Source organism: Cucurbita maxima, unplaced genomic scaffold (assembly GCF_002738345.1).
Source record: "Cucurbita maxima cultivar Rimu unplaced genomic scaffold, Cmax_1.0 Cma_Scf00008, whole genome shotgun sequence".
In the NCBI taxonomy this organism is placed as follows: Eukaryota; Viridiplantae; Streptophyta; class Magnoliopsida; order Cucurbitales; family Cucurbitaceae; genus Cucurbita; species Cucurbita maxima.
The window spans coordinates 2,447,534-2,463,758 of NW_019272024.1; the positions used below are offsets into that span (position 1 = coordinate 2,447,534).

Below are 16,225 nucleotides of genomic sequence, written 5' to 3' on the forward strand. Positions count from 1 at the left end.
TCAATTCATCACATGTGACCAATCTCCACAAACGCCTTCAAAACCTCTAATCAAACCTAATGCCTTTACCCATTGCCATCGCCATTTTTGGCAAAAAGAGCTGCAATTTGTGCATATGATACCCTTTGTTTTTGCCTATTAATTTCTCTGTTTGGTTTGCATGTTTCTCCAAATTCTCGTTTTGCACATGCCCATTTGCTTAGGCCTTCTTAAACGTGTAGATATTTTTTTATAACTTCATTATTTTATCTTCCTTGTTATTATTCCCTTGTGATTTATGCATTACCCCCAAATTAGGCACCTTCTCTTCTTCTTGCCTAAATAAGCATCTTCCTCTCTCTCTCCCTCTCTCTCTTATATATAAAAGGTCTCATTGGAGTTCTAGAGCTAAAGGGATTGTGTATTGGAGGTTGGCAAATGGGAAGGGAGTTCAGTTTGGAGCTTGGGCTGTGGCCATCTTCTTCTGTTTCAGAGACAAACTTCCAATTCTCTGCAATTCCCTCCATGTGAGAGAGAAGTTCTTGTTCTTGTTCTTGTTCATCATTTTCTTGTTTGTTTAAAACTTACATGGAAATTGGAATTTGGGTTTGTGTTTATGGATGTAGGATGGCTATGCCATTTACTTTGAACCAACAGCAGCAGATCATGGTGTTCTATAATGGAACACTTTCCCTCTGTGACTTTACTGAGCTCCAGGTAATTGCTCATTCCCATCTACTTTCTTTTCATTGTAAAACTCATATGCTTACTTACCCTAACTCTTGTAATAGTGTAAAGGGTTTAGAAACTCTAAAAGGGATTCGAAGGCTTTTTCTAAAAGATGCCATTAAAAAAAAAAAAGTCATACCGAACTCACTTTAGAATCCGAGCATCTGTTAGTAATAGTTCAGTGGTCGAAGTCCACTTCGTGGCGTGCCTACATTCAAGAGATAGTGATCAGTGAAGATAATAGAGAGTTAATGAACAATGTTTATTTTGGGTACACAACATTGTAGGCAAGAGCCATACTATGGGTAGCAAGCCGAGAGAGGAGTAGCAACTCGAGATGGACCAACCCAGAATGGTTGAGTCTGCTGCAAATGCCAAAGAGTGGGAGTGGGAATGGGAATGGGAATGGGAATGGGAATGCAGGTTTCCCCATTAAGAAATCTCTGCAGAGATTCCTACAAAGGAGAAAAGCAAGAAGAATTCGATCAATGTCTCCATATCACAAATTGTAATAACCAAACCGCTTACCTGATTCAAGCGAAGTTTGAGCCTCCCAACATCATCAAACAATCCATCGATCAATCAATCAATCAAAAACTCTTCATTTGTACTCTTATTCTACTTACATTCTTGTATTGTTGAATGGAAATAAGCAAAAAAAGTACTACGAGAAAATAATTCGTTTCGAACGTGTAAATGAAAACACAATAGCCCCGAGTTACAGTGCAAAAGAAACATCTATCAGGACACGACCTGATTGAAACTAATCTCTGGAATGAGAATCTGCATCTTTTGTTCTGAAGCATTTGACAGCAAGAAAAAAAGCATCCTAAAAGAATCAAACACATTAGGGGGGAGAAGGGGTAGAAGTTGGGCCAAATGGTGCCTCTACATTTAAATTGATAGTAAAACCCACAGCGCAACACCCCAACAGCCCAATTATCAGCCCACTAAGAATTGAATCGTATCCTAAAGCCCAGCCCATTTATGTAAAGACAGGGGAGAGCTAGAATTTTACCAGAAGACATCATATACTTCTAATCCAGCTGTGGGAGATCACTGAGAGAATGGCCTGGAGAAACTTTGAACAAACATACATCTTCCAAATAAAAGAAAAAAATCAGTCTGGAAAAGAGAACTCCTGAAAGTTTCAGAATGACTGCTGCCCTCTACGACACCTACTTTCTGGACTTTTCAGCCTCAAGTTAAAGACAGAGCACCAAAATAAAGCTCCCGTCACAACCCCATTAAGAATTTTGATAATACACATTTATGCATGACTATTATTAAACAGAATAAGCATTTTTCGATGAACTTTTTTTTTCCTTAAGAAATGTTAAAAGAAAACGCTGAAATGGATAGATAAAGTAGAAGCCCCTCAAGTGACTCCTGTGATATGGCCAGCTACTTACCGGTCATCGCATCCTGCCTCATCGAACACCGAGAACGTTTACACTTCCTGAAGGAGGTGAGGCAATGCAGAAAATAACCATCTTGCTGGTAACATCATTTACTTGGCACTTCATCATGATTTCCATTCCTAACCCCTAACTGATTCTGAATTCATTTGCCCACTGCTTCCACCATGGGCACTGAATCCTGCAACTGGCATGGAACGCTGGGCAAAATCCATTAAAAGCTTCCTTTGGGGCTCATTGGTGTGAGGAAGACTAGCACGAAGAAGCTCCACAGGCATTTCGCGGCTGACGGCTCTGGATGCCTCTGTCCCTATAACGTCGGTGCTTGATGGTGTCTGTGAAAATAATGACTGCACTATTGTCTCATATTTACTCACACAGTACTTGGTAAGGAGACTGAAGAATTCATCAAACGATGCCTGCCAGAGAGCACGATTAGGCATGCTACAGTTACTAACAGCATGAGGATCGGTTAACAGTTCAGTAGCCCTTTCAAGAATGGACTTCAGAACAATAGAGGCTCCATCTCCAGCAGAACTTCCAAGGGGGCGTAGTGGTGGCTGCTCCGAGGAACAGACAACTGCAACGAGACAAGCACTTAATGCACGAAGGTCCATACCATTAACACAGGCAGAAACAGTTTTCGCAAGATTAGATGTTGTCTCAGTTGCTCCAGGATCAGATGGAAGTCCACCAAACAAGAACCTTAAGTGACGAAAAATGGCCATACAGACGATTCGTGCAAGCTCGCTACCAGGGAAGAGCAGCTTGAGAAATTTAGAAAGAAGCTTTCGACCTTTGGGAAGAGAGGCCAAACGCAAGAACACGATGTCCTCTTTTGGAGATGGGCCAACACCATGGCTACTTTTTCCCAGTGGGTCAACAAGCTGAAGTGATGCTGCCAAACCTTCCAGCAGCATCTGCCGCCTTCGTCTAAGCTGGACACCTCCATCTTGCGGTTTATTGTGTTGTAAAAGCCGATCAATATCATCTATATCAAGGAGAAGACAGAGACCATCTTCAATGGTAATTCTAGCAGCAAGCATCGGTTCCTGCTCCAGAGGCCTCTCAGGTATTGTCTGTTCAGTGCTACCATCACAAGAACCTGAGGATGGAAGATCAACTTCAAGGAGGGGGCGAGGTCTACGAATAGAAGTGAGGGGTATTTTTCCCAATGAATCAGGTGTGGATTGAGAATGCTGATCTGAACCACTACGAGATCGGGATGGAAACTCTCTTATTCGAGATGGACAAAATGCATTTTTCGATCTTGAACCAGCAGCTTTTTTGGCAACACGAGCCTGGTGATAGTAGTCATCTATGTAGGGATCATTGCTGTGGGTGGCAGCATGCTGCATCTTCAGAATACTCTCAATCTCATCAGCTGTCATATGCTTAGATCTAAACTGGATGGATCCACTATCACTCTTTTGACTACCGGTTTCAGAACCTTGCTGAGAAGAACGCATGTTATGTTTCCCTCTCTGCGACTTGGGTTTCTGATCTCTCACATCAGTCAATCCAAGCATTGCTCTATGTGAGGATGGTGAATGGGCATTATACAGCTGAGACTGAAGAGCTGCAAAATGCGCCAAAGATGGTTGAACTGGATGATGTAGCCTGTGCTGTTGCAGCTGTTGATGAGCTGACAATAACTGAGGGGAAAGAAGGCTATTTTGATGAGATAGTTGCTGTTGCATCATACTATTAAACAGATGTGAATGATCTCCATGTAATAGACCAGCGTTGTTAATCCACTGATTTTGTGGCCTGCTACTAAAAGAAAGGCCGGGAGTGGTGAACTGGTGCATGTTGCCTCCATAATGCAAGCCATGATGCATACCAGCTAACTGCAGATTAGACTTGGATAAAGAAGTGATGTTTGGTGCAGATAAGGGTAACTGACTTCCATCCGGAAGGGATGAAATATGTAAGTGACGAGGTGAACCATGTTGAGACCTACTTCCTGGAGGAGGGAAGGATGTGAAAGAAGATTTCGGTACTAGAATTGGTTCACTAGAATAGTGCTGTAGTGTAGGTTGTTGCTGAGGGTAAGAGGATGTTCTATACAAAGGTTTCGGATCTGGTTGAGGCTGGGATGACCATCTCTTCTCCTCCTGAGAACATTCTGAATCAAATACATGCTGCTCTAACCAATTACAAAAGTCTCCATCTTGTGCCCAATCAGTTGCAGATGAACCTAAAGAAGATAATACAATCATAAGCACAAAGAGAGATAAATTACTGTTAGAACATTAGAACTAATAATGAAACTATAACTTTAAGGACGAGGCAACAAATCAACTGAAGAAAAAATATCATAAGCACAATGCTGGTCTGCTGGAACTGGGTATGGGGCTTAATTTTAGAAGAACCCTTTTAGATCAAGAGATTGTGGATTGGGAAAAGCCTTCTCATGAGTTTTATTCATAGTAATAGGAAAGATAAAAAGAAGTGGTCACTCAAGTGAGATGCCACATACTCAGTGAAATCTCTTGTAAATAAGATGGTGACGAGGCTGATGTTAATCAATCCCTTTATCGGTACCATCTGGAAAGCTAAGGTGTCAAGGAGGTGTGAGAGTTTGCTAGGCATTTTGGCCTACTTAATACCGGCAACAGATTGCAAAAGAATGTTTTTGGCATCGTTGTCGGTTACAGGAACGTAATGTGCAGGAAAAATCCGGAAGATGACCTATATCTTGTTTTCCTTTGTCCATTTGTAACCTATAGTAGGTTTGAGCATTTCAGTATTTATAAGTTAAGCTAGGCCTTCCCCAAAAGTTAAACTTGGGCAAAGCCAAGATCAAGATCTTTTGATTTAATGCACTGGTGGCCCTCCTTCGGAAACTTTTGTTTGAAACTTGAAAGGGATAGGAATACTTGTCCAGGGATATAAGCACAGCTCGAGCTTACAAGGTTCTTGGGGATCTAATAAAGATATAATCTTCTATTTTGGTGCTCTCTCCACAGCAACTTTTATAGTATTATTTTGTTGCAAACTTATGCCAATTAGGAGTCCCCTCTGGCAGTTTGGGGTAGCCATCTCCTTCTTTTGTACTTCCTCCCTTTTTCTATGAATAGACAAATTTATCTTTCTTATCCAAATAAACAAATAAATATGTAAACGCAGTTATCTGTGTATATAGAAATTCCATTGAGAATAAAAAACTCACTTTCCCGAGAAAAAGAACCAGATCCTCGATCACCAATGACTCCTGGATGTCTTGGTCCAGTAACAACTTTGTTCAACTGCACAAAAGAAACAAAAGGAAAAAAAAAAAAAAAAAAAGAGGGACACAACAATGAAAATTATTATTTCCATGCACAAGAAGAAGAAAAAGAAAGAAAGAACAATGACTGGTGGAACGGCAAAATTGATGGGTGTAAGAATATTGTAATCATATTAATAGACAGTGAACTAATATTTTATTTATTTATCTGTTCTTTTCTTCTTCTTTTCTGTTTTTTTTTGGGTAAGAAACCTAGCTTTTATTGAGGGAAATAAAAGAGGNCAAAAAAATCCAAAAAAAAAAAAAAACAAGCCTGCAAAACAGCTCTCAACAACCTATAAGAATGGACTCCAATCCAAAAGAATAACTAAGTTTGTAATTTTAAAAAAAAAAATCCGAAAAGGGGATGCCGGCACAGAGGCTTTAAACCTCACCCCTTCTCAAACCTCTTCTAAAGACCTCACCACTCTCTAAAAAATCTATTGTTCTTCTCAATCCACATTTCCCACACGATAGCAAACCAACAAGCTAGCCACAAAACATTCCCCTTATCAGGGAAGGGCAAATTCATCACAATCTCCTCAATATAACATGAACTCAGGATAGAATGCAGAGGGGCCAACACATTAGATTCTAATAAAAAACAAGGGAAATGAAAGTGCATCACTATGAGTGAGATTTTGTTTTTGTTTTTTTTTTTTTTTTTTTTTTCCCAATAAGAAACTAAAAACTTTTTTTTTTTTTTCCAAGGGAGAATCAAAACTAAAGAAATATTCAGATCAAGACTGCCGTTGCTATAAACCAGTACATAAACAAGAAACACTTTGTAAAAAAAGTTAGTTTCTTCTAGAAAGCAAGTTAGTTTATTGTCTGTAATGCATGAGCATCAGATGTGCGTACATTAAACTATTATCTTCTAGATAAATTAATTGATGTACGTGTAGGCTCGTATAGTATTCTATGGGTTAATATATTTTCTGTTAGTAGAGTAGTTGTAACTATCCTGTAACCAAAGCAACTGCTATCATGATGGTAGGTAGTTGGTATAAATCTTTTAGCAAAGTAATAAACAAAAATGAAATCACGTCTGTTGCATCATTATTTTGGGAAAAGAAAACTGTTTCATATCATCTGGACTTTTTTTCTCAATTAAAAGCAATTGGATATTTAATTCAACCAAAAAAACGTATCAATAGATCACAGCAACAAAAAATTTCAAGAGATTAATTTCACATTTATACGAGTAATTGACAATGGACGCATACCTTCGCAAAAGTACTTGTCAAATCATCCATTTCCGATAAAGATCCCAACCCTGCACTCTGAAAAGGAAAAAATAAAAAATAAAATTAATTTTGATACCCATATCTTCCACATGCATTTTTAAATATATATGTATTTTACTTCGCAATTTATTCAAAACCAAAAAAGTAAAAAGAACAGGAAAAACAAAAACAGGAATAATAAACGTTAGAAATGGTCAACATCTAACGTTCGACATTCAATAGTGGTACTTAGATATGTAATCAGCATAAAGGATAAAGCCTGTTCCAAAAAGTGTTCACAAGGAACCAAATATAGTATTTAGTCGATGAATTTCAAAATATAAACTTTAACCATGTCATCATATCAGGCACAGGCACAGTTGAGAAGAAGATTTTGCATGGAAAGCAACATCACACATGATACTCGTTTAAAATCCTAAAAAAAGTATTATCCGTGCACAAAGTGGTGCAAAGGGTGCAAACATTGATACATAAAGGTAAGAACATTAACATCACTGGAAGAGGAGGTTTATGCTTGTGATGAAGAACAAGTAGTCCAACTAAAGAAGAGAAACTGCATGGTAAAACGTCTGCTATAGATTAGAATCACTAATTATCAGGATAATAAAAAACCTGCATGACAGGTCCAAATAGAAGCCCAAAATCTTATTGTGTTAAATTTGCATATGCGCAATTAACCACAAGAACTATTTTAAATCCAAGGAAAGCATGAAAAAGAAAATTCACTACATTCGGCTGGATAAACAGGCTATGACATATTGCCCAAGCCTACAAGAACCCCAAAACCTCCCAAATCTTCATTCATAAGCAGTAAAACGAAATTAAAGAAACAAATAAGAAACAAACTTTCATCGACAGAAATGAAAGAAAGATAAGGAAGATGAAAAATATATCTTCAAATAATAAAATAAAATAATCAAAAGGGAACCTAATGACTAACCACGGAAAGGGACCCAATCCCAAAATCAAACCAATATCACAATTACGAAAAAGTCCACAAAGTGTTGCCTGTGGGAGGTATTAAACCTAGCCCCCTCCAAGACCTCCTCACACAATCGCTCCATCTATCTATCCTATTATTTCTCTCAATCCAAATACCCCGAGAAAGTATATATAACTTTTAGTATTAAGACAGATGTGTCCAAATTTTGTACTTTTGGCACCAATGAGTTGGAAAAAGTTGTTCGTCAATAAAAGAGAACTATAAATATTTAAAGACTGCTTGCCTATCAACAATAATTTTTTGAAATTCTTTTTAGCACCTCAAATTGGAAAAACGTTCTTCCAGTTGTTTCTAGTCAAAACCTATTTAAATCTTCACTCACAAGCACTCAGAGAAAAGGCGATGCTGTATATACGTGTAAATATGTCAGGCATTGAAGGTATCAATGTGTATAAAAGAAAGCAAAGTTAAAACAGAAAACTTTGGGTGTAGTAGAGGACTGGTTCTTGAATACCACGCCTTGGAAAATTCTAAGCAGTACTAGATACTAAAATTCTGGGGTTGAAGAGGACGATCAGTAATCTGAAGAAAATGGGAATTTCACCTTGTCTGTGGGGAACAGGTTCAACATGGCTCAATCAACTCTAGCTAGCATCAAAAAAAAAATTATTATTATTTTTTTTAGAAACTCACAACCTTTTTTTATGAAACTGCAGGGACATCAAGTTTCTTTCGGGGGTGGGAAACAAGAGAGGCTGGAATGGTTTGATGTCCAATCCAAATATGATTTCCTTATGATCCTGCATCAAAAAGGTTTCTGGACAGTACCCTTCTTATTATCTTAACAGATTATAAAGCTTATTTGAAGTCAGTTTCCACCTGCAACTAGTACCTCTTTCATCAGGTCAAAAGCCATCCTTCGTGAAATTTGATGAGAGAAGTTGAAGGGTATTTTGTGTAATAACAGGAAGTACTTAGTGTATTGGGGATATAGCCAGATATTTGGCATCTGACGTATATTCTTCATAATCAATACCCAACTTTACCGGGATAATGATAGCTATATTTGAAAAACCATCCATTTCTCCCAACCCGAATTCCCTATACAATACTCATGCTTTTTTCATTAAGAAACCGAGCCTTCATAGAGAAAAATGAAAGAATGTACAAGGACATAAAAAATGATGGACATAATTTCAACTAGCCATAAGGTCCTTCATTAGACCTAGAACAATTGGGACAGCTAAAATCTCCTTCAACGTTGCACCAGAAGTAAGATTAGGGGTAGGGCTTACCCTAAAAGTATCAACTTTCCACCACAGCCCGAACAAGATTTCAAAATGCAAACAATTGAAATCAATAGAAAGTAGCTGCTAAGCAAAAACTCACGGGCAAAGCAACACAAGGAGTTAGTTGTTATGATTATCTGATAATATCTTAGAGACCACTGGCTCATTGACACCTTTTTATAAGTTAGTTACTGCGAACTGAGGACCCTATTCTAATCAAAAGCCTTAATTAGTGTAGAGATGAGAATCTACCCAAGAAATAAATCAACTATTATAACTCCCACTCTGCAATAACATGCGATCTTAAAACTCAATTCCCAGATGACAAAAATGAAAACCTGACCTACTCTCTTTCCTTCAGGCAAAAAAATAGAATCCAAGAAACATAACAGTGAAATGAAACCTACCTCTTCCCGAACAAATAGACGATACTCTTCATCTGTAGATCCAAATAAAGGAACGTCTTCATCTTCTTCTAAACCTCCCAGCTCCACTTCTCCCACGACATTTTGACCAAAAAATTCATATCGTGAAGCATCAAAGAGTGTATTAGCTGCATAGATAAAACTAAGATTATCAGTCAATCGTTTACAAAATAAGGTAGAGGGGGAAAAAAGCCAAAAACTGAGGGCCATTAAATTTATTCCAATTGAAAAATTCCACCTCCCTGCATATGTCTCAAAACAACCCAGTAGATAGTTCAGTTTTATAGAAAACAGAGACTCTTGACGAGAATAAGAAAATACAAACTGAGGGAACTAAGACCCAGCAGCTGAGTAACAAGGTTTAATAACAGTGAAACTAAAAACCAGAGTAAAGAAAAAAAAGCAATGGGAATTAAAGGAGCATACCATTTAAAAGATATTAATAGCTAACAACAATAATCCCACCCCCAAAAGTTTCAAGTCACTTTCAGCCAAAACGTCCTATAACATGGAAGAAACCCAGTCGAACTGGCAATTCACAAATTACAAATAAAGAATAAAACAGGAATGCAACAATACATAATCAAACAATGAAGGTCTCTGGTAGCCTTCTGTCATTGTGAGATTTAACCTCCCCTTGGCCACAAGTCAGATTTAACGGATTATACCACCACAAAAACGACCGATTTGAAGGCAACAATACATAACAATCGATGCCATTAAACATTCAAATGCAAGCATACTTGCAGAAAAGTTACAAGAACAGCTTCAGCACAAAGAAAAACTTCAACAAAAGCAGATGGAAATGAAAGCAAAACATAATTAAACTACAAGTAATCAACCACAAAAGGTAACCAAGAATAATTATAAAAAAAAACTAAAAAAAAACATCCAACCCAAGGTCCCAAACTACCTACACAACGTTACAGCCCTCTATATCACCCCAAAAACAAAACCCAACAAAATCCTTCACCCACCGACTAGTCAGCACATCCAAACAAGCTCCAGAAGAACTCGATCGCAAAAGTGACAAAACAATTCCATATATCCACGAACAAAAAAACAACAACAAACCGAAACAAATCTCGAAGCAGAAACAATAAAGCTCACCAGAGGAATTCTCCGCAGAGTCCCTCAAATCCTTGGCATCAGGTTGTTCCATGGCATAAGAAAGAATCATACAGCCTCGAAGAAACACAGAGATGGACAAACCATACAAACCAAAATGGAAAACTCACACACACACACACACACACACACACACACACACACAAACAAGCAGCAGAAGAGCAGAAGCTAGACGAAGAAGCCGATAAACTACAACCAAACAACAAAAAACAACGCTGTAGTCATAATCCTCCACCTCCACCTCCTCCTCCAGGAACAAAGCAATTCACAAACACGGTAGCTTCTATTCTAGGGTTATCTCAAACTGAAACCCAAGATTCACTAGAAGAAAAACACCAGCATTACAGGAATCAAACAGCGTTACAAATTCCGGCCATAAGTGAAGACCAGAAGAAGAAGAAGAAGAAGAAGAAGAAGAAGAAGACCTATCTCTCTCGAAGAGAGAGAGAGAGAGAATACAATAGGAACATTTTGGAGGTTGGGCTTTAGGTAATTTACAGGGATGAAAGGTCGGGAAAGAGAGAGAGAGAGAAGACGAAGACTTTTCTTTTTTTCTTTTCTTTTTTTGATTTAATTATTTAATTATGTATTTATTTCGCTCGCGGAAGGCACGTGCTTAGTGAGACAAATCCGGAGGAAACGATGAGAGAGAAACAGTGGAACACGTGGCAGTTAATGAATGGTGTGATATTATGTGTTTGAGTGAGTGCTACGCTACCGAGGATATTCTTTTGGATTAGGATTTAGGAGCGATACATTTCTTACTTAAAATAAATAAATAAATAATAATTAGGGAAAAATAAAAAGCATATGATGTCGATGGGTGGGGGCGAGGCTTGTGATGTCTTTTTCCTTCTTTTATTATTCTCTCCAATATTTTACTCTCTTCCTCTACTTTATTTATAAATTAGCTTAATTTTATGTTTAATTATTTTTTAAATTTTAATGGGTGGCCCTTATTAAAAAAAAGCTCATCTCGAAGTAGCGCAAAAGCCGTAATCAGATATCCTTGAAAGTTCCTGGTGCTGCGACTATCACTTGTAAGTTGCTCGGGTCAACCGACCAACTATTAAATAAAGTTTACAACTCAGTTCGATCTACTGTACTATAAAATTTTAAACATATTAGAGTTTTTTTCTTATTTTGGTCGTCTTAATAAGTGGATGATGATTACTTTATTATTAAATATAAATTAGGAGGTAGGTTTTATAAAAAGTATATACTTTTATTCTTTAAAGACATTTTTAAAAATTTTAAATCATTGATTTTGTAGATTTAATGGGTTGTGGATAATTGTGGATAGTTTTGAAATAATGGATTGTTCCTAATTTTGATTATAAGAAATATATTTTAAAAAAGTAATCATTTGACTTGTTTTCGAAATAAATAAATTATTGATATTTTGTCATTATTTATGATGAAACAGACGATTCTCCATTTTTTCTTCATTTTGCCATATAATGGAAAAACCTTATAATTGTTAACATTTTCCATATTTATTTTATTTATATTTATGAATAAATAAAATAATTGGCCAACAGCAGCATACATCAATTTGTCATAATTTTTTTTCCTGTTTTTCAAAGTCTAAAATTTAATAAAAAAACATTATAATCTTAAAGCTTAATTCACAAAAAGTTTAAAAAGTTTTAAAAATTTATAAATCAAAATTTCAAAATTATTCAAAAGCATTCGTATGAACTAATACTTGAACGTGTTGGCAAATATTAATATCTGCCAACATGAACGTACCTAACCAATGCCTCATACGTAGCTGCAACAACAGTTCCAAACTATCTGGTTTTTATTAGTACAACTAACACAAACATGACACGATACAACACGACGCTGTTTATTGTAAATGTATACCCATTTCCTTCTGTGAAGTGATACTTACAGGCCAGGTATTGGGAATTGAGTTGTAAGAGCTTCAACCCTCGAGCGAAGATCAGAAACTCGGTCGATCAAAGGGAAATCAGAGGTTGTCACGAACTTGAGGAACTCTTGGAGCTTTGATCCTGGGGCCAGTGGTTTGGCATCGAGAGTTATCTTAACACCCTCGTGGATAAAGTCTGCAACTGCTATGAACTCTTTCTCGGTGAATCCTCGGGTGGTCATGGCAGGGGACCCGATTCGAATGCCTCCTGGAACTAAAGCACTCTTGTCACCTGTGTATAAAACAGCCAACAGTCAGTTCAAGAAAACAGGATATGACGAACAGCCTTTGAAAACACGCGTCGTTACCGGGAACAGAGTTCTTGTTGAGAGTGATTGAGGCCATGTCGAGAATTTTCTCCACTCGTGCCCCATCAATACCCTGTTGTTAGAATTTACTTATAGATTAACATATGCTTTATTACAATTGTTAGTTAAACGTACAATTATGAGAAACAATGATTTACCAATGGCCGGAGATCGACAAGAACTAGGTGATTGTCACTTCCGCCAGAGACTAGCTTATAACCTAACTCAATAAGTCGACTTGCAAGAGCTCTACAATTGGAGATGACCTAAAATATGAAGAACTGTGTTAGAAAAATAAGAAAACAGTGTCTTACACCATGTTTAGCTCATGGAGCAATTGAAGTACCTTGTTCTGATAGACCTTGAACTCTGGAGATTGTGCATGCTTCAAGCAGACAGCAAGTCCCCCAATTGTATGATTATGAGGACCACCCTGCATGACAGCCACAAAATAAACAATACTTAGGATCCGAAGGCAAAGTATCGAGCAAAACAAACAACTCTTCTTTATGTGCTACCACAAGACTAGTTGGACCAACCTGTAATCCTGGGAACACAGCATTATTAATAGCAGATTCTAAGTCGACTCCGAGAACAGGATCCTTCCTGAAGAAGATCATGCCACCTCTTGGACCTCTCAGAGACTGCAGACAATTTGATATCTCTTTCAGGCTAAGAAAGTAGTTTCTTTAATGCGAAGAACAATCATCGTCATACCAGATTATATATGAAGCTAATGTGTTCTAAGATAAGGCAAAATGATATGAAGAATGACAAAAAATTTCAATACAAGTAAATGAGTAAGAAATGAATTTAATTTCTCTATTTTTTGGTATTAGCTTTCTCCCAGGGGACCGTCTCTACCTTGGCCGATAGGTTGTTCATTCCTCTTTTATTTTCAGTTCTTAAATGTACACGTTTCTTATTTCAAAAGATAAAATGAATTAAGAGGAAAACCAGTACTTAAAAAGGAAGCACCCATTAGCAAAATTTATCTTTTACCTTGTGTGTTGTAGTGGTCACGATATCACAGTATTCAAAAGGATCAGCGACCACAGAAGCAGCAACAAGCCCACTTATGTGAGCCATATCCATCATGAGAAAAGCACCAACAGAATCGGCAATCTACCAGAACAAATTAAGTAATTATTCACTAATGCAACTTGTTAGATGAACACGACTCTCCACAAATTAAGTATATTTCATGACTTTGCTTTGGGCTTCCACAAAAGACCTCATTCCAATGGAGAGAGTATTCTTTGTTTATAAACCTATGACCATTCCCTAAATCAGCCGATGTGGGACTTTCATCATCCAACACAACTTATTTTCTAAATAGGGCCACTCAATGGAAAATGATGAACAAAGTTAAATTTAGATAAATCCTCACTTTTCTCATGCGAGGATAGTCAAAATCTCGTGGATAAGCACTTGCACCAGCAATAATCAGCTTTGGCCGAAACAAGTTGGCAGTTTTTTCGAGCATGTCATAATCTACAATACCTGCATGATTTTGCTATTTAATTAGAATGCATAAACTATGAAAGAGACCATAAAAAACAGTAGATCCCACGTGGGAGGTACCTGTAGTCTCATCAAGACGATAAGGCATAGATTCAAAATAAATTGATGTGCCTGATACCCTCCTTTTTGGTGTCATAAACCCATGAGACAAATGTCCTCCATGAGGCAAGTCTAAACCCTAAAGCCATTTAACATGAATCAGTAACATCAGCAATTGTCCAAAATAAGACGGTGATTAAAAAGCTAATGAAGAGACTACTCACCATGATCCGATCATGTGGATTAAGAATTGCAGTATAAACCTCGAAGTTAGCAGGTGAACCAGATAATGGTTGAACATTTACACCCCACTTGTTATTGTCCAAACGAAATGCTGCTAGAGCCCTTTGTTGACAGAGTGTTTCAAGCTCGTCGATGTGTTCATTGCCACCGTAGTATCTAAGATGCATAATAAAAACTCATAATTTGCATAATCCTCTTAACAACAACAAAAAATCTCAAGACCTCCCAAAAAGAAAATTGGAATCGCGTCCATAGTACATCAAATGAAGAAATTTCACCTTTTTCCAGGTAATCCTTCGGAATATTTGTTTGTGAGACAGGACCCGACTGCCTCCATAACTGCTCGAGACGTAAAATTCTCTGAGGCAATAAGTTCAAGGCTTTTAAACTGTCGATCCTTTTCTTTTTTGATAATACTTTGAACTTCGGGATCCATTTCATTCAAACCATTGTCTACAAAGTCACTTACGCCTGCATTCGAGCAATGAAGTCAACCTAAGCTAATTTCTCCCACTCAATTGAACTCAAATTCGTTTGTGATTAAGAAACAAAGGAAATCTAGCATAGTTTTAAATAGATCAAACAGATATGCCATTCTTTTCAAACAAATCATAAAATTGGTGAATGGCAATAGATAATATTTCACCTTCAATGTCTGGAACGGTGACAGATAAGGAAGATGATTGCTTCCCCGCAACCATGCTTGCTTCAACATTAGAGGATTTACGGAGTTTCAAGATGTTCATTCTCCTGTTTTGCGGAAACACACGGATGCCATAACCTTTTGAAGGAAAACACGATCCCTTCGCACAAACAACAACTTGCAAAGAGCCCATCATTGCAGCACCTCCCACAGCCTGCATTCTGTCCACTTAAATCTTCACAAAATTCCTAAAATTTCATATAACAAAACGAACTTCAGTATCCAGCCAAACGCCATTACAGAACGACAATAACTTCAGTGAACATCAAAACTTCAAAAAACAGCACGCAGCATAGTCTAGAATCGTATTTGGGCGCACAATAATTTTCTATGACTCACAGAACATTTCGAGACACGCTCTGAAACTCTTCTACGGTGAATACAAAAACTATCAATAGTTTATAGCCAACATACCAGAACATCGACGGGAAAAATAAAAGAGAACCGAAGTCGGAAAACACGAGAAATGGACGGAAAAGGATCAAAGAAGGTAAGATGCTGATTGAGAAATGGTAGAACGAGAACTGACCGGCGACGACGAGTGATCAGAACGACGGCGGACGAGACGGTGAGGCGTAGGGTTCCGAACAATTTAAAAATAATCGAATTATTTTGTAATTTGCTTGGCTCCAAGGACTAGCTAGTAATTATCTAACCGCAATAGCACGTGTCTTTTCCATGTCCGCGGTTATTAAACCATAAAAGTTTATATTTAATTATTAAAATTACAAATTTAGCCCCCACCTTACCTCCCCATTTTTTAATAAAACAAACTTATAATACTATTTTAACTAAATTAATATATATTAGGTAATTATGACTTTCTACCCATGATGGAGTAAGAGAATCCATGATTCACTCTTTCTTCGTTCCATATGTGCTAGGAGCGGACGGCTAAGTTCGAGGACACTATATAACTGCGTGATTGAAGCAAGTTGCAAAAGGCCTCATCTCAATCAACCCGGCTCGCGAGGCGTCTCTCCCGCTGCTATAACTAAAGAACCAAAAAGCTTTACGTCGAACTTCAGCCCTTGAGAGTTGGC

General features: G+C 37.5%; 3 protein-coding genes across 3 annotated transcripts; 1 reads left to right on the forward strand and 2 right to left on the reverse strand.

Moving 5' to 3' along the window:
- Nucleotides 1–361: 361 nt before the first annotated feature.
- LOC111482635 lies at nucleotides 362–1,548 on the forward strand. The gene is made up of 3 exons (XM_023128517.1): nucleotides 362–506; nucleotides 606–696; nucleotides 996–1,548. The coding sequence occupies exons 1-3, from the start codon at nucleotides 418–420 to the stop codon at nucleotides 1,218–1,220; spliced, it is 405 nt and encodes a 134-aa protein (XP_022984285.1). The 5' UTR covers nucleotides 362–417; the 3' UTR covers nucleotides 1,221–1,548.
- Nucleotides 1,549–1,790: 242 nt separating this feature from the next.
- Nucleotides 1,791–10,957, reverse strand: LOC111482634. The gene is made up of 5 exons (XM_023128516.1): nucleotides 10,412–10,957; nucleotides 9,284–9,429; nucleotides 6,624–6,680; nucleotides 5,302–5,377; nucleotides 1,791–4,326 (listed from the first exon to the last, which is right to left on the reverse strand). Exons 1-5 carry the CDS (start codon nucleotides 10,479–10,481, stop codon nucleotides 2,249–2,251), a joined length of 2,427 nt encoding a protein of 808 aa, XP_022984284.1. The 5' UTR covers nucleotides 10,482–10,957; the 3' UTR covers nucleotides 1,791–2,248.
- Nucleotides 10,958–12,108: 1,151 nt separating this feature from the next.
- Nucleotides 12,109–15,819, reverse strand: LOC111483109 (serine hydroxymethyltransferase 3, chloroplastic-like). Its single transcript, XM_023129249.1, has 12 exons — nucleotides 15,712–15,819; nucleotides 15,126–15,370; nucleotides 14,758–14,950; nucleotides 14,461–14,635; nucleotides 14,258–14,375; nucleotides 14,064–14,176; nucleotides 13,676–13,798; nucleotides 13,213–13,317; nucleotides 13,020–13,106; nucleotides 12,832–12,939; nucleotides 12,674–12,746; nucleotides 12,109–12,597 (listed from the first exon to the last, which is right to left on the reverse strand). The coding sequence occupies exons 2-12, from the start codon at nucleotides 15,340–15,342 to the stop codon at nucleotides 12,323–12,325; spliced, it is 1,587 nt and encodes a 528-aa protein (XP_022985017.1). The 5' UTR covers nucleotides 15,343–15,370; nucleotides 15,712–15,819; the 3' UTR covers nucleotides 12,109–12,322.
- Between the last annotated feature and the right edge of the window lie 406 nt (nucleotides 15,820–16,225).